The sequence below is a fragment of the Trichomonas vaginalis genome, chromosome III, assembly GCF_026262505.1.
Source record: "Trichomonas vaginalis G3 chromosome III, whole genome shotgun sequence".
Lineage (NCBI taxonomy): Eukaryota > Parabasalia > Trichomonadida > Trichomonadidae > Trichomonas > Trichomonas vaginalis.
This window is the reverse complement of record NC_067205.1, coordinates 5,706,229-5,732,835: the sequence shown is the minus strand read 5'-3', so window position 1 is coordinate 5,732,835 and position 26,607 is coordinate 5,706,229. Positions and strand designations below refer to the sequence as shown.

At 33.0% G+C, this 26,607-nt stretch overlaps 2 protein-coding genes across 2 annotated transcripts; one reads left to right on the top strand and one right to left on the bottom strand.

The window, feature by feature from the left end:
• Window positions 1-25,413: 25,413 nt before the first annotated feature.
• Window positions 25,414-25,692, top strand: TVAGG3_0648330 (uncharacterized protein; the record flags this gene model as incomplete). The annotated part of the gene is made up of 1 exon (XM_001297966.1): window positions 25,414-25,692. One exon carries the CDS (start codon window positions 25,414-25,416, stop codon window positions 25,690-25,692), a length of 279 nt encoding a protein of 92 aa, XP_001297967.1.
• Window positions 25,693-25,845: 153 nt separating this feature from the next.
• TVAGG3_0648320 (uncharacterized protein) lies at window positions 25,846-26,280 on the bottom strand (the record flags this gene model as incomplete). The annotated part of the gene is made up of 1 exon (XM_001297965.1): window positions 25,846-26,280. The coding sequence occupies one exon, from the start codon at window positions 26,278-26,280 to the stop codon at window positions 25,846-25,848; it is 435 nt and encodes a 144-aa protein (XP_001297966.1).
• Window positions 26,281-26,607: the final 327 nt, after the last annotated feature.

Here is a 26,607-nt window from a genome sequence, read left to right as displayed (position 1 = left end):
GTAATGAGTGTAAATGACCCAAAATATATTTTAGGGTAGAAGGGTAGATCTAACCTCATTTCTAACCTCATGAATTTTCATGATTTCTTCATCGTATATGCTTTGTCATGATGATTTCATCGTAAATGTTTTGTCATGATTTCTTCATCGTAATGAACGTAAATGTTTTGTCAATACTTCTTCATCGTAATGAGCGTATATGTTTTGTCATGATTTCATCGTATATGTTTTGTCAAACATGAACGTAAATGTTTTGTCGAAACTTCACTTTTTTGACGAAGTGCAAATCTTCACTTCGTGTCAAAACTTCATCGTAAATGTTTTGTCAAAACTTCATCGTATATGCTTTGTCAAACATGACCGTAAATGATTTGTCGAAACTTCATCGTATATGCTTTGTCATGATTTCTTCATTGTATATGTTTTGTCATGATTTCTTCGTAAATGATTTGTCATGACTTCTTCATCGTAATGAGTGTAAATGACCCAAAATATATTTTAGGGTAGAAGGGTAGATCTAACCTCATTTCTAACCTCATGAATTTTCATGATTTCTTCATCGTATATGCTTTGTCATGATGATTTCATCGTAAATGTTTTGTCATGATTTCTTCATCGTTTATGCTTTGTCAAACATGAGTGTAAATGTTTTGTCATGATTTCTTCATCGTAATGAGTGTAAATGACCCAAAATATATTTTAGGGTAGAAGGGTAGATCTAACCTCATTTCTAACCTCATTTCTAACCTCATTTCTAACCTCATGAATTTTCATGATTTCTTCATCGTAATGAGTGTAAATGTTTTGTCATGATTTCTTCATCGTAATGAGTGTAAATGACCCAAAATATATTTTAGGGTAGAAGGGTAGATCTAACCTCATTTCTAACCTCATGAATTTTCATGACTTCTTCATCGTAATGAGTGTAAATGTTTTGTCATGATTTCTTCATCGTAATGAGCGTATATGTTTTGTCAAACATGAACGTATATGCTTTGTCATGATTTCTTCATCGTAATGAACGTTTATGCTTTGTCAAACATGAACGTAAATGTTTTGTCGAAACTTCACTTTTTTGACGAAGTGCAAATCTTCACTTCGTGTCAAAACTTCATCGTAAATGTTTTGTCATGACTTCTTCGTATATGATTTGTCAAACATGAGTGTCAATACTTCATCAGAATGAGTGTAAATGAATGTGTCGAAACTTCTTCATCAGACATGAACGTTAAAACACTTTATCGGGAATGATTTGTGAAACTTCTTCATCGTAATGAGCGTATATGTTTTGTCATGATTTCTTCATCGTAATGAGCGTAAATGATTTGTCATGATTTCTTCATCGTAATGAGCGTAAATGATTTGTCATGATTTCTTCATCGTACATGTTTTGTCGAAACTTCATCGTACATGTTTTGTCGAAACTTCATCGTACATGTTTTGTCATGATTTCTTCATCATAATGAGCGTAAATGTTTTGTCATGATTTCTTCATCGTACATGATTTGTCGAAACTTCTTCATCGTAAATGATTTGTCATGACTTCTTCATCGTAATGAGTGTAAATGTTTTGTCATGACTTCTTCATCGTACATGTTTTGTCATGACTTCTTCATCGTAAATGATTTGTCATGATTTCTTCATCGTAATGAGTGTAAATGTTTTGTCAAACATGAGCGTAAATGATTTGTCATGATTTCTTCATCGTAAATGATTTGTCATGACTTCTTCATCGTAATGAGTGTAAATGTTTTGTCAAACATGAACGTAAATGCTTTTGTCATGATTTCTTCATCGTAATGAGTGTAAATGATCCAAAAATAATGTTTAGGGTAGAAGGGTAGATCTAACCTCATTTCTAACCTCATTTCTACCCTCATGAATTTTCATACGGAATCTCTTCGTATATGTTTTGTCATGACTTCTTCATCGTAATGAGCGTAAATGATCCAAAAATAATGTTTAGGGTAGAAGGGTAGATCTAACCTCATTTCTACCCTCATTTCTACCCTCTTGAATTTTCATGAATTTGTCATGATTTCATCGTAAATGCTTTTGTCATGATTTCATCGTAAATGTTTTGTCAAGACTTTGTCATGACTTCATCGTATATGTTTTGTCAAGACTTCTTCGTATATGTTTTGTCATGACTTCTTCGTAAATGTTTTGTCAAGACTTTGTCATGACTTCATCGTACATGTTTTGTCAAGACTTTGTCATGACTTCTTCGTACATGTTTTGTCATGACTTCTTCGTACATGTTTTGTCATGATTTCATCGTGAATGCTTTTGTCATGATTTCATCGTGAATGCTTTTGTCAAACTTAAACGTGAATTCTTTGTCATGACTTCTTCGTAATGAGTGTAAATGATCCAAAAATAATGTTTAGGGTAGAAGGGTAGATCTAACCTCATTTCTACCCTCATTTCTACCCTCTTGAATTTTCATGAATTTGTCATGATTTCATCGTAAATGCTTTTGTCAAGACTTCTTCGTACATGCTTTGTCAAGACTTCTTCATACATGTTTTGTCAAGACTTTGTCATGACTTCATCGTAATGAGTGTAAATGATCCAAAAATAATGTTTAGGGTAGAAGGGTAGATCTAACCTCATTTCTACCCTCATTTCTACCCTCTTGAATTTTCATGAATTTGTCAAGACTTCTTCGTAAATGTTTTGTCAAGACTTCTTCGTACATGTTTTGTCAAGACTTTGTCATGACTTCATCGTAATGAGTGTAAATGATCCAAAAATAATGTTTAGGGTAGAAGGGTAGATCTAACCTCATTTCTACCCTCTTGAATTTTCATGAATTTGTCATGACTTCTTCGTAAATGCTTTTGTCATGACTTCTTCGTACATGCTTTGTCAAGACTTCTTCGTACATGTTTTGTCAAGACTTTGTCATGATTTCTTCATCGTAATGAGTGTAAATGATCCAAAAATAATGTTTAGGGTAGAAGGGTAGATCTAACCTCATTTCTACCCTCATTTCTACCCTCTTGAATTTTCATGAATTTGTCATGATTTCATCGTAAATGCTTTTGTCATGATTTCATCGTGAATGCTTCGTGAATGTTGCTGAATTCAGCAAAAATAATGTTTAGGGTAGAAGGGTAGATCTAACCTCATTTCTACCCTCATGAATTTTCATACGGAATCTCTTCGTACATGTTTTGTCATGACTTCTTCATCGTAATGAGCGTATATGTTTTGTCAAACATGAGCGTAAATGATCCAAAAATAATGTTTAGGGTAGATGGTTAGATCTAACCTCATTTCTACCCTCATTTCTACCCTCATGAATTTTCATACGGAATCTCTTCGTACATGTTTTGTCATGACTTCTTCATCGTAATGAGCGTATATGTTTTGTCAAACATGAGCGTAAATGATTTGTCGAAACTTCTTCATCGTAATGAGCGTAAATGTTTTGTCAAACATGAGCGTAAATGATCCAAAAATAATGTTTAGGGTAGATGGTTAGATCTAACCTCATTTCTACCCTCATTTCTACCCTCATTTCTACCCTCATGAATTTTCATGACTTCTTCATCGTAATGAGCGTAAATGTTTTGTCAAACATGAGCGTAAATGATTTGTCGAAACTTCTTCATCGTAATGAGCGTAAATGTTTTGTCAAACATGAGCGTAAATGATTTGTCGAAACTTCTTCATCATAATGAGTGTAAATGTTTTGTCAAACATGAGCGTAAATGATCCAAAAATAATGTTTAGGGTAGATGGTTAGATCTAACCTCATTTCTACCCTCATTTCTACCCTCATTTCTACCCTCATGAATTTTCATGACTTCTTCATCGTAATGAGCGTAAATGTTTTGTCAAACATGAGCGTAAATGATTTGTCGAAACTTCTTCATCGTAATGAGCGTAAATGTTTTGTCAAACATGAGCGTAAATGATTTGTCGAAACTTCTTCATCGTAATGAGTGTAAATGTTTTGTCAAACATGAGCGTAAATGATCCAAAAATAATGTTTAGGGTAGATGGTTAGATCTAACACCTTTTCTAACATGTTTTCTAACATGGAGGATTTCATTAGATATACACATTATTTGCTGAAAGTATCCTAAAAATATTTGATGGACTTTAACTAAAATAATGTTTAGGGAAGAATGTTTATATCAGATGAAACAGTAAAGTATTATATCTATTAAATCGTCTATGATGTAAATTGTGTATAGAATGAAATGAAGGAAGAATGTGTATATCTAATGAAACAGTAAAGTATTATATCTATTAAATCGTCTATGATGTAAATTGTGTATAGAATGAAATGAAGGAAGAATGTGTATATCTAATGAAATCCTCCATGTTAGAAAACATGTTAGAAAAGGTGTTAGATCTAACCATCTACCCTAAACATTATTTTTGGATCATTTACGCTCATGTTTGACAAAACATTTACACTCATTATGATGAAGAAGTTTCGACAAATCATTTACGCTCATGTTTGACAAAACATTTACGCTCATTACGATGAAGAAGTTTCGACAAATCATTTACGCTCATGTTTGACAAAACATTTACGCTCATTACGATGAAGAAGTCATGAAAATTCATGAGGGTAGAAATGAGGGTAGAAATGAGGGTAGAAATGAGGTTAGATCTAACCATCTACCCTAAACATTATTTTTGGATCATTTACGCTCATGTTTGACAAAACATTTACGCTCATTACGATGAAGAAGTTTCGACAAATCATTTACGCTCATGTTTGACAAAACATTTACGCTCATGTTTGACAAAACATGTACGAAGAGATTCCGTATGAAAATTCATGAGGGTAGAAATGAGGGTAGAAATGAGGTTAGATCTAACCATCTACCCTAAACATTATTTTTGGATCATTTACGCTCATGTTTGACAAAACATTTACGCTCATGTTTGACAAAACATATACGCTCATTACGATGAAGAAGTCATGACAAAACATGTACGAAGAGATTCCGTATGAAAATTCATGAGGGTAGAAATGAGGGTAGAAATGAGGTTAGATCTAACCATCTACCCTAAACATTATTTTTGGATCATTTACGCTCATGTTTGACAAAACATTTACGCTCATGTTTGACAAAACATATACGCTCATTACGATGAAGAAGTCATGACAAAACATGTACGAAGAGATTCCGTATGAAAATTCATGAGGGTAGAAATGAGGGTAGAAATGAGGTTAGATCTAACCATCTACCCTAAACATTATTTTTGGATCATTTACGCTCATGTTTGACAAAACATTTACGCTCATGTTTGACAAAACATATACGCTCATTACGATGAAGAAGTCATGACAAAACATGTACGAAGAGATTCCGTATGAAAATTCATGAGGGTAGAAATGAGGTTAGATCTACCCTTCTACCCTAAACATTATTTTTGCTGAATTCAGCAACATTCACGAAGCATTCACGATGAAATCATGACAAAAGCATTTACGATGAAATCATGACAAATTCATGAAAATTCAAGAGGGTAGAAATGAGGGTAGAAATGAGGTTAGATCTACCCTTCTACCCTAAACATTATTTTTGGATCATTTACACTCATTACGATGAAGAAATCATGACAAAGTCTTGACAAAACATGTACGAAGAAGTCTTGACAAAGCATGTACGAAGAAGTCATGACAAAAGCATTTACGAAGAAGTCATGACAAATTCATGAAAATTCAAGAGGGTAGAAATGAGGTTAGATCTACCCTTCTACCCTAAACATTATTTTTGGATCATTTACACTCATTACGATGAAGTCATGACAAAGTCTTGACAAAACATGTACGAAGAAGTCTTGACAAAACATTTACGAAGAAGTCTTGACAAATTCATGAAAATTCAAGAGGGTAGAAATGAGGGTAGAAATGAGGTTAGATCTACCCTTCTACCCTAAACATTATTTTTGGATCATTTACACTCATTACGAAGAAGTCATGACAAAGAATTCACGTTTAAGTTTGACAAAAGCATTCACGATGAAATCATGACAAAAGCATTCACGATGAAATCATGACAAAACATGTACGAAGAAGTCATGACAAAACATGTACGAAGAAGTCATGACAAAACATGTACGAAGAAGTCATGACAAAACATGTACGAAGAAGTCATGACAAAGTCTTGACAAAACATGTACGATGAAGTCATGACAAAGTCTTGACAAAACATTTACGAAGAAGTCATGACAAAACATATACGAAGAAGTCTTGACAAAACATATACGATGAAGTCATGACAAAGTCTTGACAAAACATGTACGAAGAAGTCATGACAAAAGCATTTACGATGAAATCATGACAAATTCATGAAAATTCAAGAGGGTAGAAATGAGGGTAGAAATGAGGTTAGATCTACCCTTCTACCCTAAACATTATTTTTGGATCATTTACGCTCATTACGATGAAGAAGTCATGACAAAACATATACGAAGAGATTCCGTATGAAAATTCATGAGGGTAGAAATGAGGTTAGATCTAACCATCTACCCTAAACATTATTTTTGGATCATTTACGCTCATTACGATGAAGAAGTCATGACAAAACATTTACGCTCATGTTTGACAAAACATTTACAATCATTACGATGAAGAAGTCTTGACAAAACATATACGAAGAGATTCCGTATGAAAATTCATGAGGGTAGAAATGAGGTTAGATCTAACCATCTACCCTAAACATTATTTTTGGATCATTTACGCTCATGTTTGACAAAACATATACGCTCATTACGATGAAGAAGTCTTGACAAATCATTTACGAAGAAATCATGACAAAACATATACGATGAAGTTTCGACAAAACATGTACGATGAAGAAGTCATGACAAAACATTTACGCTCATGTTTGACAAAACATATACGCTCATTACGATGAAGAAGTCTTGACAAAACATTTACGAAGAAGTCTTGACAAAAGCATTTACGATGAAATCATGACAAATTCATGAAAATTCATGAGGGTAGAAATGAGGGTAGAAATGAGGTTAGATCTACCCTTCTACCCTAAACATTATTTTTGGATCATTTACACTCATTACGATGAAGAAATCATGACAAAGTCTTGACAAAACATGTACGAAGAAGTCTTGACAAAGCATGTACGAAGAAGTCATGACAAAAGCATTTACGAAGAAGTCATGACAAAACATTTACGAAGAAGTCTTGACAAAACATATACGATGAAGTCATGACAAAACATGTACGATGAAGAAGTCATGACAAAGAATTCACGTTCATTCACGATGAAATCATGACAAAAGCATTAACGAAGAAATCATGACAAAACATGTACGATGAAATCATGACAAAAGCATTAACGAAGAAGTCATGACAAAGCATTCACGAAGAAGTCTTGACAAAAGCATTTACGATGAAATCATGACAAAGCATTCACGAAGAAGTCATGACAAAACATTTACACTCATTACGATGAAGAAGTCATGACAAAGCATTCACGAAGAAGTCTTGACAAAAGCATTTACGATGAAATCATGACAAATTCATGAAAATTCAAGAGGGTAGAAATGAGGTTAGAAATGAGGTTAGATCTACCCTTCTACCCTAAACATTATTTTTGGATCATTTACACTCATTACGATGAAGAAATCATGACAAAAGCATTTACGTTCATGTTTGACAAACATTTACACTCATTACGATGAGAAGTCATGACAAATCATTTACGATGAAGAAGTCATGACAAAACATGTACGATGAAGAAGTCATGACAAAACATTTACACTCATTACGATGAAGAAGTCATGACAAATCATTTACGATGAAGAAGTTTCGACAAATCATGTACGATGAAGAAATCATGACAAAACATTTACGCTCATTATGATGAAGAAATCATGACAAAACATGTACGATGAAGTTTCGACAAAACATGTACGATGAAGTTTCGACAAAACATGTACGATGAAGAAATCATGACAAATCATTTACGCTCATTACGATGAAGAAATCATGACAAAACATATACGCTCATTACGATGAAGAAGTTTCACAAATCATTCCCGATAAAGTGTTTTAACGTTCATGTCTGATGAAGAAGTTTCGACACATTCATTTACACTCATTCTGATGAAGTATTTGACACTCATGTTTGACAAATCATATACGAAGAAGTCATGACAAAACATTTACGATGAAGTTTTGACACGAAGTGAAGATTTGCACTTCGTCAAAAAAGTGAAGTTTCGACAAACATTTACGTTCATGTTTGACAAAGCATATACGATGAAGAAGTTTTGACAAAACATTTACGTTCATGTTTGACAAAGCATAAACGTTCATTAACGATGAAGAAATCATGACAAAGCATATACGTTCATGTTTGACAAAAACATATACGCTCATTACGATGAAGAAATCATGACAAAACATTTACACTCATTACGATGAAGAAGTCATGAAAATTCATGAGGTTAGAAATGAGGTTAGATCTACCCTTCTACCCTAAAATATATTTTGGGTCATTTACACTCATTACGATGAAGAAATCATGACAAAACATTACACTCATTACGATGAAGAAATCATGAAAATTCATGAGGTTAGAAATGAGGTTAGAAATGAGGTTAGATCTACCCTTCTACCCTAAAATATATTTTGGGTCATTTACACTCATTACGATGAAGAAGTCATGACAAATCATTACGAAGAAATCATGACAAAACATATACAATGAAGAAATCATGACAAAGCATATACGATGAAGTTTCGACAAATCATTTACGCTCATGTTTGACAAAGCATATACGATGAAGTTTTGACAAAACATTTACGTTCATGTTTGACAAAACATTTACGATGAAGTTTGACACGAAGTGAAGATTTGCACTTCGTCAAAAAAGTGAAGTTTCGACAAAAACATTTACGTTCATGTTGACAAAAATATACGATAAATCATGACAAAACATATACCCTCATTACGATGAAGAAATCATGAAAATTCATGAGGTGAGAAAAGAGGTGAGAAAAGAGGTGAGATCTCACCTCTTCACCTAAAATATATTTTTGTCTGATTTACACTCATTACGATGAAGAAATCATGACAAAAGCATTTACGTTCATGTTTGACAAAACATTTACACTCATTACGATGAAGAAGTCATGACAAATCATTTACGATGAAGAAATCAATGACAAATCATTTACGCTCATGTTTGACAAAACATTTACACTCATTACGATGAAGAAATCATGACAAATCATTTACGATGAAGAAGTCATGACAAAACATGTACGATGAAGAAGTCATGACAAAACATTTACGATAAAATCATGACAAAACATTTACGATAAAATCACGACAAAACATATACGTTTAGTTTCGATGAAATCATCATGACAAAGCATATACGATGAAGTCACGACAAATCATTTACGATGAAGTTTGACAAAACATATACGTTCATGTTTGACAAAACATGTACGATGAAATCTATGAACATAATAATATTTCAAACCAGGAGCCAAATTCTTGCGATTTTCATATGAATCTCTTCCCTCGTTTTCCGAGGTAAGCAATTATATGAAATCATTTACACTCATTACGATGAAGTCTATGAACATAATAATATTTTCAAACCAGGAGTCAAATTCTTGCGATTTTCATATGGAATCTCTTCTCTCGGTTTTTCGAGGGAAACAATCATATGAAATCATTTACACTCGTTACGATGAAGAAGTCATAACAAAACATATACGAAGAAGTTTTGACAAAAACATATACGTTCATGTTTGACAAAACATTTACGATGAAGTCATGACAAAAACATATACGATGAAGTCATGACAAAACATATACGATGAAGTCATGACAAAACATTTACGATGAAGTTCCATGAGGTCATAACAAATCATTTACGATGAAGTCATGACAAAGCATATACGTTCATTACGATGAAATCTTGACAAAACATATACGTTCATTACGATGAAATCTTGACAAAACATATACGTTCATGTTTGACAAAACATATACGAAGAAGTTGACAAATCATTTACGAAGAAATCATGACAAAACATATACGATGAAGTCATGACAAAACATATACGATGAAGTCATGACAAAACTATACGATGAAGTCATGACAAAACATATACGAAGAAGTCATGACAAAACATTTACGATGAAGAAATCATGACAAAACATTTACGATGAAGAAATCATGACAAACATTTACGTTCATGTTTGAAAAACATATACGAAGAAGTCATGACAAAACATATACGATGAAGTCTTGACAAAACATTTACGATGAAGTCATGGCAAAACATTTACGATGAAGTCATGACAAAACATTTACGTTCATGTTTGACAAAACATATACGTTCATTACGATGAAATCATGAACAAAACATATACGAAGAAGTCATGACAAAACAATATACGAAGAAGTCATGACAAAGCATATACGATGAAGTTTATTTCCTGGACTGTTGTCTAAATGTCATGTTGTCAGTAATTTAAGAGAAGTTAATTAACCTGGTAGCACATGGTAACATGGTAACATGGTAACAGTGAAAACATTAACGTAAACATTATTTTTTGCTGAATTCAGCAACAAAATGAACGAGGTCAGGATGTATGCAAATACCTTTGAATTCATTCATAAATTCCTTAGTAAGCTCATAAATGCTTGTTTTGAGGTTGAGCCACTTTTGGCTCGACCGTATTCTTTCAACCAAAACTCAAGAATTTTCCTGTGTGAATTTTGTATAAAAAGCAACCGTCTGAATTCCGGCGATTGCTATATTCTTCACAAACATTTACGATGAGGTCATGACAAAACATATACGATGAGGTCATGACAAAACATATACGATGAGGTCATAACAAAACATTTCGATGAGGTCATGAAAACATTTACGTTTAAGTTCCATGAGGTCATAACAAAACATTTATGTTTAAGTTCCATGAGGTCATAACAAAACATTTACGATGAGGTCATGACAAAACATTAACGATGAAATCATGACAAAACATATACGAAGAAACCTTGACAAAGCATATACGATGAAGAAGTCATGACAAAACATTTACGTTTAAGTTCCATGAGGTCATAACAAAACATTTACGTTTAAGTTCCATGAGGTCATAACAAAACATTTACGATGAGGTCATGTTAGAAAACATGTTAGAAAAGGTGTTAGATCTAACATTCTAACATAAACATTATTTTTGGATCATTTACACTCATTACGATGATGAAATCATGACAAAACATTAACGATGAAATCATGACAAAACATTTACGATGAAGTATTGATAAATCATGTTTGACAAAACATTAACGATGAAGTATTGATAAAGGATATACGATGAAGTTTCGACACATTCATTTACACTCATGTTTGACAAAGGATATACGATGAAGTTTCGACACATTCATTTACACTCATTACGATGAAGAAGTTTCGACACATCATTTACACTCATGTTTGACAAAACATTAACGATGAAATCATCATGACAAATCATTTACACTCATGTTTGACAAATCATTTACACTCATTATGATGAAGGATATACGATGAAGTATTGACACATTCATTTACGCTCATTACGATGAAGAAGTCATGACAAAACATTTATGATGAAGTTTCGACACATTCATTTACACTCATTACGATGAAATCATGAAAATTCATTTACACTCATGTTTGACAAAGGATATACGATGAAATCATCATGACAAATCATTTACACTCATTCCGATGAAGAAGTCTTGACAAATCATTTATGATGAAGTTTCGACACATTCATTTACGTTCATAATTGCCTTCCTCTACTGTGTTGTCAAATGTCATGTTGTCACACTTTTTCAGAGAAGTTAAATGACCTGGTGACATGGTGACACCTTCAGTTCTTCAAAAATAAGTCATAATTGCCTTCCTCTACTGTGTTGTTGTCAAACATTAACGTAAACATTATTTTTGGATCATTTACGTTCATTACGATGAAGTTTGATGAAGTTTGATGAAGTTTGAAGAAGTTTCGACACATTCATTTACGCTCATTACGATGAAGAAGTCATGACAAAACATATACGAAGAGATTCCGTATGAAAATTCATGAGGGTAGAAATGAGGTTAGATCTAACCATCTACCCTAAACATTATTTTTGGATCATTTACGCTCATTACGATGAAGAAGTCATGACAAAACATTTACGCTCATGTTTGACAAAACATTTACAATCATTACGATGAAGAAGTCTTGACAAAACATATACGAAGAGATTCCGTATGAAAATTCATGAGGGTAGAAATGAGGTTAGATCTAACCATCTACCCTAAACATTATTTTTGGATCATTTACGCTCATGTTTGACAAAACATATACGCTCATTACGATGAAGAAGTCTTGACAAATCATTTACGAAGAAATCATGACAAAACATATACGATGAAGTTTCGACAAAACATGTACGATGAAGAAGTCATGACAAAACATTTACGCTCATGTTTGACAAAACATATACGCTCATTACGATGAAGAAGTCTTGACAAAACATTTACGAAGAAGTCTTGACAAAAGCATTTACGATGAAATCATGACAAATTCATGAAAATTCATGAGGGTAGAAATGAGGGTAGAAATGAGGTTAGATCTACCCTTCTACCCTAAACATTATTTTTGGATCATTTACACTCATTACGATGAAGAAATCATGACAAAAGCATTTACGTTCATGTTTGACAAAACATTTACACTCATTACGATGAAGAAGTCATGACAAAGTCTTGACAAAGCATTCACGATGAAGTCATGACAAAGTCTTGACAAAACATTTACGAAGAAGTCATGACAAAACATTTACGAAGAAGTCTTGACAAAACATATACGATGAAGTCATGACAAAACATGTACGATGAAGAAGTCATGACAAAGAATTCACGTTCATTCACGATGAAATCATGACAAAAGCATTAACGAAGAAATCATGACAAAACATGTACGATGAAATCATGACAAAAGCATTAACGAAGAAGTCATGACAAAGCATTCACGAAGAAGTCTTGACAAAAGCATTTACGATGAAATCATGACAAAGCATTCACGAAGAAGTCATGACAAAACATTTACACTCATTACGATGAAGAAGTCATGACAAAGCATTCACGAAGAAGTCTTGACAAAAGCATTTACGATGAAATCATGACAAATTCATGAAAATTCATGAGGGTAGAAATGAGGGTAGAAATGAGGTTAGATCTACCCTTCTACCCTAAACATTATTTTTGGATCATTTACACTCATTACGATGAAGAAATCATGACAAAAGCATTTACGTTCATGTTTGACAAAACATTTACACTCATTACGATGAAGAAGTCATGACAAATCATTTACGATGAAAAGTCATGACAAAAACATGTACGATGAAGAAGTCATGACAAAACATTTACACTCATTACGATGAAGAAGTCATGACAAATCATTTACGATGAAGAAGTTTCGACAAATCATGTACGATGAAGAAATCATGACAAAACATTTACGCTCATTATGATGAAGAAATCATGACAAAACATGTACGATGAAGTTTCGACAAAACATGTACGATGAAGTTTCGACAAAACATGTACGATGAAGAAATCATGACAAATCATTTACGCTCATTACGATGAAGAAATCATGACAAAACATATACGCTCATTACGATGAAGAAGTTTCACAAATCATTCCCGATAAAGTGTTTTAACGTTCATGTCTGATGAAGAAGTTTCGACACATTCATTTACACTCATTCTGATGAAGTATTGACACTCATGTTTGACAAATCATATACGAAGAAGTCATGACAAAACATTTACGATGAAGTTTTGACACGAAGTGAAGATTTGCACTTCGTCAAAAAAGTGAAGTTTCGACAAAACATTTACGTTCATGTTTGACAAAGCATATACGATGAAGAAGTTTTGACAAAACATTTACGTTCATGTTTGACAAAGCATAAACGTTCATTACGATGAAGAAATCATGACAAAGCATATACGTTCATGTTTGACAAAACATATACGCTCATTACGATGAAGAAATCATGACAAAACATTTACACTCATTACGATGAAGAAGTCATGAAAATTCATGAGGTTAGAAATGAGGTTAGATCTACCCTTCTACCCTAAAATATATTTTGGGTCATTTACACTCATTACGATGAAGAAATCATGACAAAACATTTACACTCATTACGATGAAGAAATCATGAAAATTCATGAGGTTAGAAATGAGGTTAGAAATGAGGTTAGATCTACCCTTCTACCCTAAAATATATTTTGGGTCATTTACACTCATTACGATGAAGAAGTCATGACAAATCATTTACGAAGAAATCATGACAAAACATATACAATGAAGAAATCATGACAAAGCATATACGATGAAGTTTCGACAAATCATTTACGCTCATGTTTGACAAAGCATATACGATGAAGTTTTGACAAAACATTTACGTTCATGTTTGACAAAACATTTACGATGAAGTTTTGACACGAAGTGAAGATTTGCACTTCGTCAAAAAAGTGAAGTTTCGACAAAACATTTACGTTCATGTTTGACAAAACATATACGATGAAATCATGACAAAACATATACCCTCATTACGATGAAGAAATCATGAAAATTCATGAGGTGAGAAAAGAGGTGAGAAAAGAGGTGAGATCTCACCTCTTCACCTAAAATATATTTTTGTCTGATTTACACTCATTACGATGAAGAAATCATGACAAAAGCATTTACGTTCATGTTTGACAAAACATTTACACTCATTACGATGAAGAAGTCATGACAAATCATTTACGATGAAGAAATCATGACAAATCATTTACGCTCATGTTTGACAAAACATTTACACTCATTACGATGAAGAAATCATGACAAATCATTTACGATGAAGAAGTCATGACAAAACATGTACGATGAAGAAGTCATGACAAAACATTTACGATAAAATCATGACAAAACATTTACGATAAAATCACGACAAAACATATACGTTTAGTTTCGATGAAATCATCATGACAAAGCATATACGATGAAGTCACGACAAATCATTTACGATGAAGTTTGACAAAACATATACGTTCATGTTTGACAAAACATGTACGATGAAATCTATGAACATAATAATATTTCAAACCAGGAGCCAAATTCTTGCGATTTTCATATGGAATCTCTTCCCTCGGTTTTCCGAGGTAAGCAATTATATGAAATCATTTACACTCATTACGATGAAGTCTATGAACATAATAATATTTCAAACCAGGAGTCAAATTCTTGCGATTTTCATATGGAATCTCTTCTCTCGGTTTTTCGAGGGAAACAATCATATGAAATCATTTACACTCGTTACGATGAAGAAGTCATAACAAAACATATACGAAGAAGTTTTGACAAAACATATACGTTCATGTTTGACAAAACATTTACGATGAAGTCATGACAAAACATATACGATGAAGTCATGACAAAACATATACGATGAAGTCATGACAAAACATTTACGATGAAGTTCCATGAGGTCATAACAAATCATTTACGATGAAGTCATGACAAAGCATATACGTTCATTACGATGAAATCTTGACAAAACATATACGTTCATTACGATGAAATCTTGACAAAACATATACGTTCATGTTTGACAAAACATATACGAAGAAGTCTTGACAAATCATTTACGAAGAAATCATGACAAAACATATACGATGAAGTCATGACAAAACATATACGATGAAGTCATGACAAAACATATACGATGAAGTCATGACAAAACATATACGAAGAAGTCATGACAAAACATTTACGATGAAGAAATCATGACAAAACATTTACGATGAAGAAATCATGACAAAACATTTACGTTCATGTTTGACAAAACATATACGAAGAAGTCATGACAAAACATATACGATGAAGTCTTGACAAAACATTTACGATGAAGTCATGGCAAAACATTTACGATGAAGTCATGACAAAACATTTACGTTCATGTTTGACAAAACATATACGTTCATTACGATGAAATCATGACAAAACATATACGAAGAAGTCATGACAAAACATATACGAAGAAGTCATGACAAAGCATATACGATGAAGTTTATTTCCTGGACTGTTGTCTAAATGTCATGTTGTCAGTAATTTTAAGAGAAGTTAATTAACCTGGTAGCACATGGTAACATGGTAACATGGTAACAGTGAAAACATTAACGTAAACATTATTTTTGCTGAATTCAGCAACAAAATGAACGAGGTCAGGATGTATGCAAATACCTTTGAATTCATTCATAAATTCCTTAGTAAGCTCATAAATGCTTGTTTTGAGGTTGAGCCACTTTTGGCTCGACCGTATTCTTTCAACCAAAACTCAAGAATTTTCCTGTGTGAATTTTGTATAAAAAGCAACCGTCTGAATTCCGGCGATTGCTATATTCTTCACAAAACATTTACGATGAGGTCATGACAAAACATATACGATGAGGTCATGACAAAACATATACGATGAGGTCATAACAAAACATTTACGATGAGGTCATGACAAAACATTTACGTTTAAGTTCCATGAGGTCATAACAAAACATTTATGTTTAAGTTCCATGAGGTCATAACAAAACATTTACGATGAGGTCATGACAAAACATTAACGATGAAATCATGACAAAACATATACGAAGAAACCTTGACAAAGCATATACGATGAAGAAGTCATGACAAAACATTTACGTTTAAGTTCCATGAGGTCATAACAAAACATTTACGTTTAAGTTCCATGAGGTCATAACAAAACATTTACGATGAGGTCATGTTAGAAAACATGTTAGAAAAGGTGTTAGATCTAACATTCTAACATAAACATTATTTTTGGATCATTTACACTCATTACGATGATGAAATCATGACAAAACATTAACGATGAAATCATGACAAAACATTTACGATGAAGTATTGATAAATCATGTTTGACAAAACATTAACGATGAAGTATTGATAAAGGATATACGATGAAGTTTCGACACATTCATTTACACTCATGTTTGACAAAGGATATACGATGAAGTTTCGACACATTCATTTACACTCATTACGATGAAGAAGTTTCGACACATCATTTACACTCATGTTTGACAAAACATTAACGATGAAATCATCATGACAAATCATTTACACTCATGTTTGACAAATCATTTACACTCATTATGATGAAGGATATACGATGAAGTATTGACACATTCATTTACGCTCATTACGATGAAGAAGTCATGACAAAACATTTATGATGAAGTTTCGACACATTCATTTACACTCATTACGATGAAATCATGAAAATTCATTTACACTCATGTTTGACAAAGGATATACGATGAAATCATCATGACAAATCATTTACACTCATTCCGATGAAGAAGTCTTGACAAATCATTTATGATGAAGTTTCGACACATTCATTTACGTTCATAATTGCCTTCCTCTACTGTGTTGTCAAATGTCATGTTGTCACACTTTTTCAGAGAAGTTAAATGACCTGGTGACATGGTGACACCTTCAGTTCTTCAAAAATAAGTCATAATTGCCTTCCTCTACTGTGTTGTTGTCAAACATTAACGTAAACATTATTTTTGGATCATTTACGTTCATTACGATGAAGTTTGATGAAGTTTGATGAAGTTTGAAGAAGTTTCGACACATTCATTTACGCTCATTACGATGAAGAAGTCATGACAAAACATATACGAAGAGATTCCGTATGAAAATTCATGAGGGTAGAAATGAGGTTAGATCTAACCATCTACCCTAAACATTATTTTTGGATCATTTACGCTCATTACGATGAAGAAGTCATGACAAAACATTTACGCTCATGTTTGACAAAACATTTACAATCATTACGATGAAGAAGTCTTGACAAAACATATACGAAGAGATTCCGTATGAAAATTCATGAGGGTAGAAATGAGGTTAGATCTAACCATCTACCCTAAACATTATTTTTGGATCATTTACGCTCATGTTTGACAAAACATATACGCTCATTACGATGAAGAAGTCTTGACAAATCATTTACGAAGAAATCATGACAAAACATATACGATGAAGTTTCGACAAAACATGTACGATGAAGAAGTCATGACAAAACATTTACGCTCATGTTTGACAAAACATATACGCTCATTACGATGAAGAAGTCTTGACAAAACATTTACGAAGAAGTCTTGACAAAAGCATTTACGATGAAATCATGACAAATTCATGAAAATTCATGAGGGTAGAAATGAGGGTAGAAATGAGGTTAGATCTACCCTTCTACCCTAAACATTATTTTTGGATCATTTACGCTCATTACGATGAAGAAGTCATGACAAAACATATACGAAGAGATTCCGTATGAAAATTCATGAGGGTAGAAATGAGGTTAGATCTAACCATCTACCCTAAACATTATTTTTGGATCATTTACACTCATTACGATGAAGAAATCATGACAAAGTCTTGACAAAGCATTCACGATGAAGTCATGACAAAGTCTTGACAAAACATTTACGAAGAAGTCATGACAAAACATTTACGAAGAAGTCTTGACAAAACATATACGATGAAGTCATGACAAAACATGTACGATGAAGAAGTCATGACAAAGAATTCACGTTCATTCACGATGAAATCATGACAAAAGCATTAACGAAGAAATCATGACAAAACATGTACGATGAAATCATGACAAAAGCATTAACGAAGAAGTCATGACAAAGCATTCACGAAGAAGTCTTGACAAAAGCATTTACGATGAAATCATGACAAAGCATTCACGAAGAAGTCATGACAAAACATTTACACTCATTACGATGAAGAAGTCATGACAAAGCATTCACGAAGAAGTCTTGACAAAAGCATTTACGATGAAATCATGACAAATTCATGAAAATTCATGAGGGTAGAAATGAGGGTAGAAATGAGGTTAGATCTACCCTTCTACCCTAAACATTATTTTTGGATCATTTACACTCATTACGATGAAGAAATCATGACAAAAGCATTTACGTTCATGTTTGACAAAACATTTACACTCATTACGATGAAGAAGTCATGACAAATCATTTACGATGAAGAAGTCATGACAAAACATGTACGATGAAGAAGTCATGACAAAACATTTACACTCATTACGATGAAGAAGTCATGACAAATCATTTACGATGAAGAAGTTTCGACAAATCATGTACGATGAAGAAATCATGACAAAACATTTACGCTCATTATGATGAAGAAATCATGACAAAACATGTACGATGAAGTTTCGACAAAACATGTACGATGAAGTTTCGACAAAACATGTACGATGAAGAAATCATGACAAATCATTTACGCTCATTACGATGAAGAAATCATGACAAAACATATACGCTCATTACGATGAAGAAGTTTCACAAATCATTCCCGATAAAGTGTTTTAACGTTCATGTCTGATGAAGAAGTTTCGACACATTCATTTACACTCATTCTGATGAAGTATTGACACTCATGTTTGACAAATCATATACGAAGAAGTCATGACAAAACATTTACGATGAAGTTTTGACACGAAGTGAAGATTTGCACTTCGTCAAAAAAGTGAAGTTTCGACAAAACATTTACGTTCATGTTTGACAAAGCATATACGATGAAGAAGTTTTGACAAAACATTTACGTTCATGTTTGACAAAGCATAAACGTTCATTACGATGAAGAAATCATGACAAAGCATATACGTTCATGTTTGACAAAACATATACGCTCATTACGATGAAGAAATCATGACAAAACATTTACACTCATTACGATGAAGAAGTCATGAAAATTCATGAGGTTAGAAATGAGGTTAGATCTACCCTTCTACCCTAAAATATATTTTGGGTCATTTACACTCATTACGATGAAGAAATCATGACAAAACATTTACACTCATTACGATGAAGAAATCATGAAATTCATGAGGTTAGAAATGAGGTTAGAAATGAGGTTAGATCTACCCTTCTACCTAAAATATATTTTGGGTCATTTACACTCATTACGATGAAGAAGTCATGACAAATCATTTACGAAGAAATCATGACAAAACATATACAATGAAGAAATCATGACAAAGCATATACGATGAAGTTTCGACAAATCATTTACGCTCATGTTTGACAAAGCATATACGATGAAGTTTTGACAAAACATTTACGTTCATGTTTGACAAAACATTTACGATGAAGTTTTGACACGAAGTGAAGATTTGCACTTCGTCAAAAAAGTGAAGTTTCGACAAAACATTTACGTTCATGTTTGACAAAACATATACGATGAAATCATGACAAAACATATACCCTCATTACGATGAAGAAATCATGAAAATTCATGAGGTGAGAAAAGAGGTGAGAAAAGAGGTGAGATCTCACCTCTTCACCTAAAATATATTTTTGTCTGATTTACACTCATTACGATGAAGAAATCATGACAAAAGCATTTACGTTCATGTTTGACAAAACATTTACACTCATTACGATGAAGAAGTCATGACAAATCATTTACGATGAAGAAATCATGACAAATCATTTACGCTCATGTTTGACAAAACATTTACACTCATTACGATGAAGAAATCATGACAAATCATTTACGATGAAGAAGTCATGACAAAACATGTACGATGAAGAAGTCATGACAAACATTTACGATAAAATCATGACAAAACATTTACGATAAAATCACGACAAAACATATACGTTTAGTTTCGATGAAATCATCATGACAAAGCATATACGATGAAGTCACGACAAATCATTTACGATGAAGTTTGACAAAACATATACGTTCATGTTTGACAAAACATGTACGATGAAATCTATGAACATAATAATATTTCAAACCAGGAGCCAAATTCTTGCGATTTTCATATGGAATCTCTTCCCTCGGTTTTCCGAGGTAAGCAATTATATGAAATCATTTACACTCATTACGATGAAGTCTATGACATAATAATATTTCAAACCAGGAGTCAAATTCTTGCGATTTTCATATGGAATCTCTTCTCTCGTTTTTTCGAGGGAAACAATCATATGAAATCATTTACACTCGTTACGATGAAGAAGTCATAACAAACATATACGAAGAAGTTTTGACAAAACATATACGTTCTGTTTGACAAAACATTTACGATGAAGTCATGACAAAACATATACGATGAAGTCATGACAAAACATATACGATGAAGTCATGACAAAACATTTACGATGAAGTTCCATGAGGTCATAACAAATCATTTACGATGAAGTCATGACAAAGCATATACGTTCATTACGATGAATCTTGACAAAACATATACGTTCATTACGATGAAATCTTGACAAACATATACGTTCATGTTTGACAAAACATATACGAAGAAGTCTTGACAAATCATTTACGAAGAAATCATGACAAAACATATACGATGAAGTCATGACAAAACATATACGATGAAGTCATGACAAAACATATACGATGAAGTCATGACAAAACATATACGAAGAAGTCATGACAAAATTTACGATGAAGAAATCATGACAAAACATTTACGATGAAGAAATCATGACAAAACATTTACGTTCATGTTTTGACAAAACATATACGAAGAAGTCATGACAAAACATATACGATGAAGTCTTGACAAAACATTTACGATGAAGTCATGGCAAACATTTACGATGAAGTCATGACAAAACATTTACGTTCATGTTTGACAAAACATATACGTTCATTACGATGAAAATCATGACAAAACATATACGAAGAAGTCATGACAAAACATATACGAAGAAGTCATGACAAAGCATATACGATGAAGTTTATTTCCTGGACTGTTGTCTAAATGTCATGTTGTCAGTAATTTTAAGAGAAGTTAATTAACCTGGTAGCACATGGTAACATGGTAACATGGTAACAGTGAAAACATTAACGTAAACATTATTTTTGCTGAATTCAGCAACAAAATGAACGAGGTCAGGATGTATGCAAATACTTTGAATTCATTCATAAATTTCCTTAGTAAGCTCATAAATGCTTGTTTTGAGGTTGAGCCACTTTTGGCTCGACCGTATTCTTTCAACCAAAACTCAAGAATTTTCCTGTGTGAATTTGTATAAAAAGCAACCGTCTGAATTCCGGCGATTGCTATATTCTTCACAAACATTTACGATGAGGTCATGACAAAACATATACGATGAGGTCATGACAAAACATATACGATGAGGTCATAACAAAACATTTACGATGAGGTCATGACAAAACATTTACGTTTAAGTTCCATGAGGTCATAACAAAACATTTATGTTTAAGTTCCATGAGGTCATAACAAAACATTTACGATGAGGTCATGACAAAACATTAACGATGAAATCATGACAAAACATATACGAAGAAACCTTGACAAAGCATATACGATGAAGAAGTCATGACAAAACATTTACGTTTAAGTTCCATGAGGTCATAACAAAACATTTACGTTTAAGTTCCATGAGGTCATAACAAAACATTTACGATGAGGTCATGTTAGAAAACATGTTAGAAAAGGTGTTAGATCTAACATTCTAACATAAACATTATTTTTGGATCATTTACACTCATTACGATGATGAAATCATGACAAAACATTAACGATGAAATCATGACAAAACATTTACGATGAAGTATTGATAAATCATGTTTGACAAAACATTAACGATGAAGTATTGATAAAGGATATACGATGAAGTTTCGACACATTCATTTACACTCATGTTTGACAAAGGATATACGATGAAGTTTCGACACATTCATTTACACTCATTACGATGAAGAAGTTTCGACACATCATTTACACTCATGTTTGACAAAACATTAACGATGAAATCATCATGACAAATCATTTACACTCATGTTTGACAAATCATTTACACTCATTATGATGAAGGATATACGATGAAGTATTGACACATTCATTTACGCTCATTACGATGAAGAAGTCATGACAAAACATTTATGATGAAGTTTCGACACATTCATTTACACTCATTACGATGAAATCATGAAAATTCATTTACACTCATGTTTGACAAAGGATATACGATGAAATCATCATGACAAATCATTTACACTCATTCCGATGAAGAAGTCTTGACAAATCATTTATGATGAAGTTTCGACACATTCATTTACGTTCATAATTGCCTTCCTCTACTGTGTTGTCAAATGTCATGTTGTCACACTTTTTCAGAGAAGTTAAATGACCTGGTGACATGGTGACACCTTCAGTTCTTCAAAAATAAGTCATAATTGCCTTCCTCTACTGTGTTGTTGTCAAACATTAACGTAAACATTATTTTTGGATCATTTACGTTCATTACGATGAAGTTTGATGAAGTTTGATGAAGTTTGAAGAAGTTTCGACACATTCATTTACGCTCATTACGATGAAGAAGTCATGACAAAACATGTACGATGAAGAAGTCTTGACAAAGCATATACGTTCATGTCTGACGATAAAGTTTGATAAAGTGTTTTAACGTTCATGTCTGACGTTCATGTCTGACGATGAAGTTTTCACAAAGTTTGATAAAGTGTTTTAACGTTCATGTCTGACGTTCATGTTTGACGATGAAGTTTGATAAAGTGTTTTAACGTTCATGTCTGACGTTCATGTCTGACGTTCATGTCTGATAAAGTTTGACGATGAAGTTTGACGATAAAGTTTTCACAAATCATTCCCGATAAAGTTTGATGAAGTTTGATGATAAAGTTTGATAAAGTGTTTTAACGTTCATGTCTGACGATGAAGTTTGACGATAAAGTTTGACGATGAAGTTTGATGATAAAGTTTGATAAAGTGTTTTAACGTTCATGTCTGACGATGAAGTTTGACGATAAAGTTTGATAAAGTGTTTTAACGTTCATGTCTGACGTTCATGTCTGACGATGAAGTTTGACGATAAAGTTTGACGTTCATGTCTGACGTTCATGTCTGACGATGAAGTTTGACGATAAAGTTTTCACAAATCATTCCCGATGAAGTTTGATGAAGTTTTCACAAAGTTTCACAAATCATTCCCGATGAAGTTTGACGATAAAGTTTGACGATAAAGTTTTCACAAATCATTCCTGATGAAGTTTGATGAAGTTTGACGATGAAGTTTGATGATAAAGTTTGATAAAGTGTTTTAACGTTCATGTCTGACGATGAAGTTTGACGATAAAGTTTGATAAAGTGTTTTAACGTTCATGTCTGACGTTCATGTCTGACGATGAAGTTTGACGATAAAGTTTGACGTTCATGTCTGACGTTCATGTCTGACGATGAAGTTTGACGATAAAGTTTTCACAAATCATTCCCGATGAAGTTTGACGATAAAGTTTGACGATAAAGTTTTCACAAATCATTCCTGATGAAGTTTGATGAAGTTAAGTACTACTGTGAACAGCATGAGATTGAAGTAATGAGTAAAGGAGACTTTGAAACGCTTATGAAAGACAGTGAGGAGGTCATACATGCAATAATGAAATAGTTCATGCAATAAGGAGGTCATACATGCAATAAGGAGGTCATACATGCAATAATGAAATAGTTCATGCAATAAGGAGGTCGTTCATGCAATAAGGAGGTCATACATGTAATAAGGAGGTCATACATGCAATAAGGAGGTCATACATGAGAACAATAATGAAATAGTTCATGAAAGACAGTGAGGAGGTCATACATGCAATAAGGAGGTCGTTCATGAGAACAGTGAGAGAATAAATTAAATCATGAACTTTGCCATGGTCTCTGTCCCTAGTAGTTTTCATTAAGTTCTGGAAATAATGAAAGTCATAAACTTTGCCATGGTCTCTGTCCCTAGTAGTTTTCATTAAGTTCTGGAAATAATGAAAGTCATAAACTTTGCCATGGTCTCTGTCCCTAGTAGTTTTCATTAAGTTCTGGAAATAATGAAAGTCATAAACTTTGCCATGGTCTCTGTCCCTAGTAGTTTTCATTATCTCACAGAGTTAATGAAAGTCATACTTTCTATCAGATGAAGCATGCAGATGAACATAATGAAAGTTAGTGAGTTTGCCACGAGTTATGAATAAAATATTGGCATATTAGATGAGATAGCTGATGAAACAGATGAAGATAAATTAAATCTTGGACTTTGCCACACTCTGTCCCTAGTTCCTCAAAATCCTTGACAACGTTGCTTAGAAATTTTGGTTCAAAACCTCATCTGATTTTAATCTGTTATGCTACCTGTTAAGTTTCGCGAGATTATAAATGTCATGGAGTTATATAAAAAGGAGGGACAGCTAGCGATACTGGAAGTACTTATAAGGCTATCTGTTAAGATTGCATGAAATACTAAAAGTCATGAAATCCATTATCGCTGTGCTAGCTTCACCTTTGATTGAAATGACGACTAAAGTCACTGAAGCAATGAAACAAAAGTTTTTGGTAGAATACATTAAATCAGGAACTATTCCAGAAGGTTTTTACATTCATACTATGAAAGATGGTAGAGTTCAGTTTAGAAAGATAAAGCAACCATTAGATAGAGAAGGAATTTTGAGAAAGATTAAACTTCATGAGGACAACATTGCTGAACTTAAGAAGAAGCTAGAAGAGTTGGAGAAAGGAAGAGAGTTATAAAGCAATGAATTCAACAAGGTTAGAAATGAGGGTAGAAATGAGGTTAGATCTACCCTTCTACCCTAAATATATTTTTGGGCTATGTTTTCATACGTGTGAGGGTGGTGATATCATTAATTTTTATATAAATGACAGAACAAAAATATAACATTTCTACTCAGCAGGAATGAGACCCTTACTGACTATGTATTCGTTTAATGCTTGATGAAAACAATGGTACATATTATCGTATGGGTATACACAACGTCTGTTTCCATCGTCGTCGTATATGTAGAGCTCAAATCCAGTCCAACCTTCTTTTGTACAATATGTAGCTTTATTTAAATATGCATTTATGTAGATAAGGCAATTTTCTTCATCGCTCCAGAAATAATTTTTGTTCTTTGTTGAAATAGTTTTCGTTCCTCTGCGACCATAAGGAATGTATGCAATGAACTTTGCGTCATAAGGGATTGTAATATATTCAGGGTTTCTTTCATCGTCAATGGGTCTGTCTTTGTTAAAATGCATGTTTCTCAGTTTTACTTGAGTTTTGAATAGTTCACGGAAACGTTCTGGGAAAGAGTCATAGTAAATGTAGTCAGACATGTCTTTGTAATGAAATAAAAAAGTTGGAAAATAAATAAAATAAGGTTATTTTTTATTTAGTGAGGATGGTAGTGAATTCGTTAGTGAAGTCGTTAGTGAAATCATTAGTGAAGTCGTTGGTGAAGTCGTTTATGTGTCAGATGGTTTTGTAAATATTTAAGGTTAAGTTGGTGTTATGGTTGTATTGTAAAATATACGTTAACGGTTTCGTAAAGTGTCAAAACCACTAAGTCGTGTACGGAGGCGCGCAGTGCCACAGTACACCACTTAGGGATACTAACTAATGTCAGTCTCGGACGAAAGCAAGTCTGACTTGAAATGTAAGTC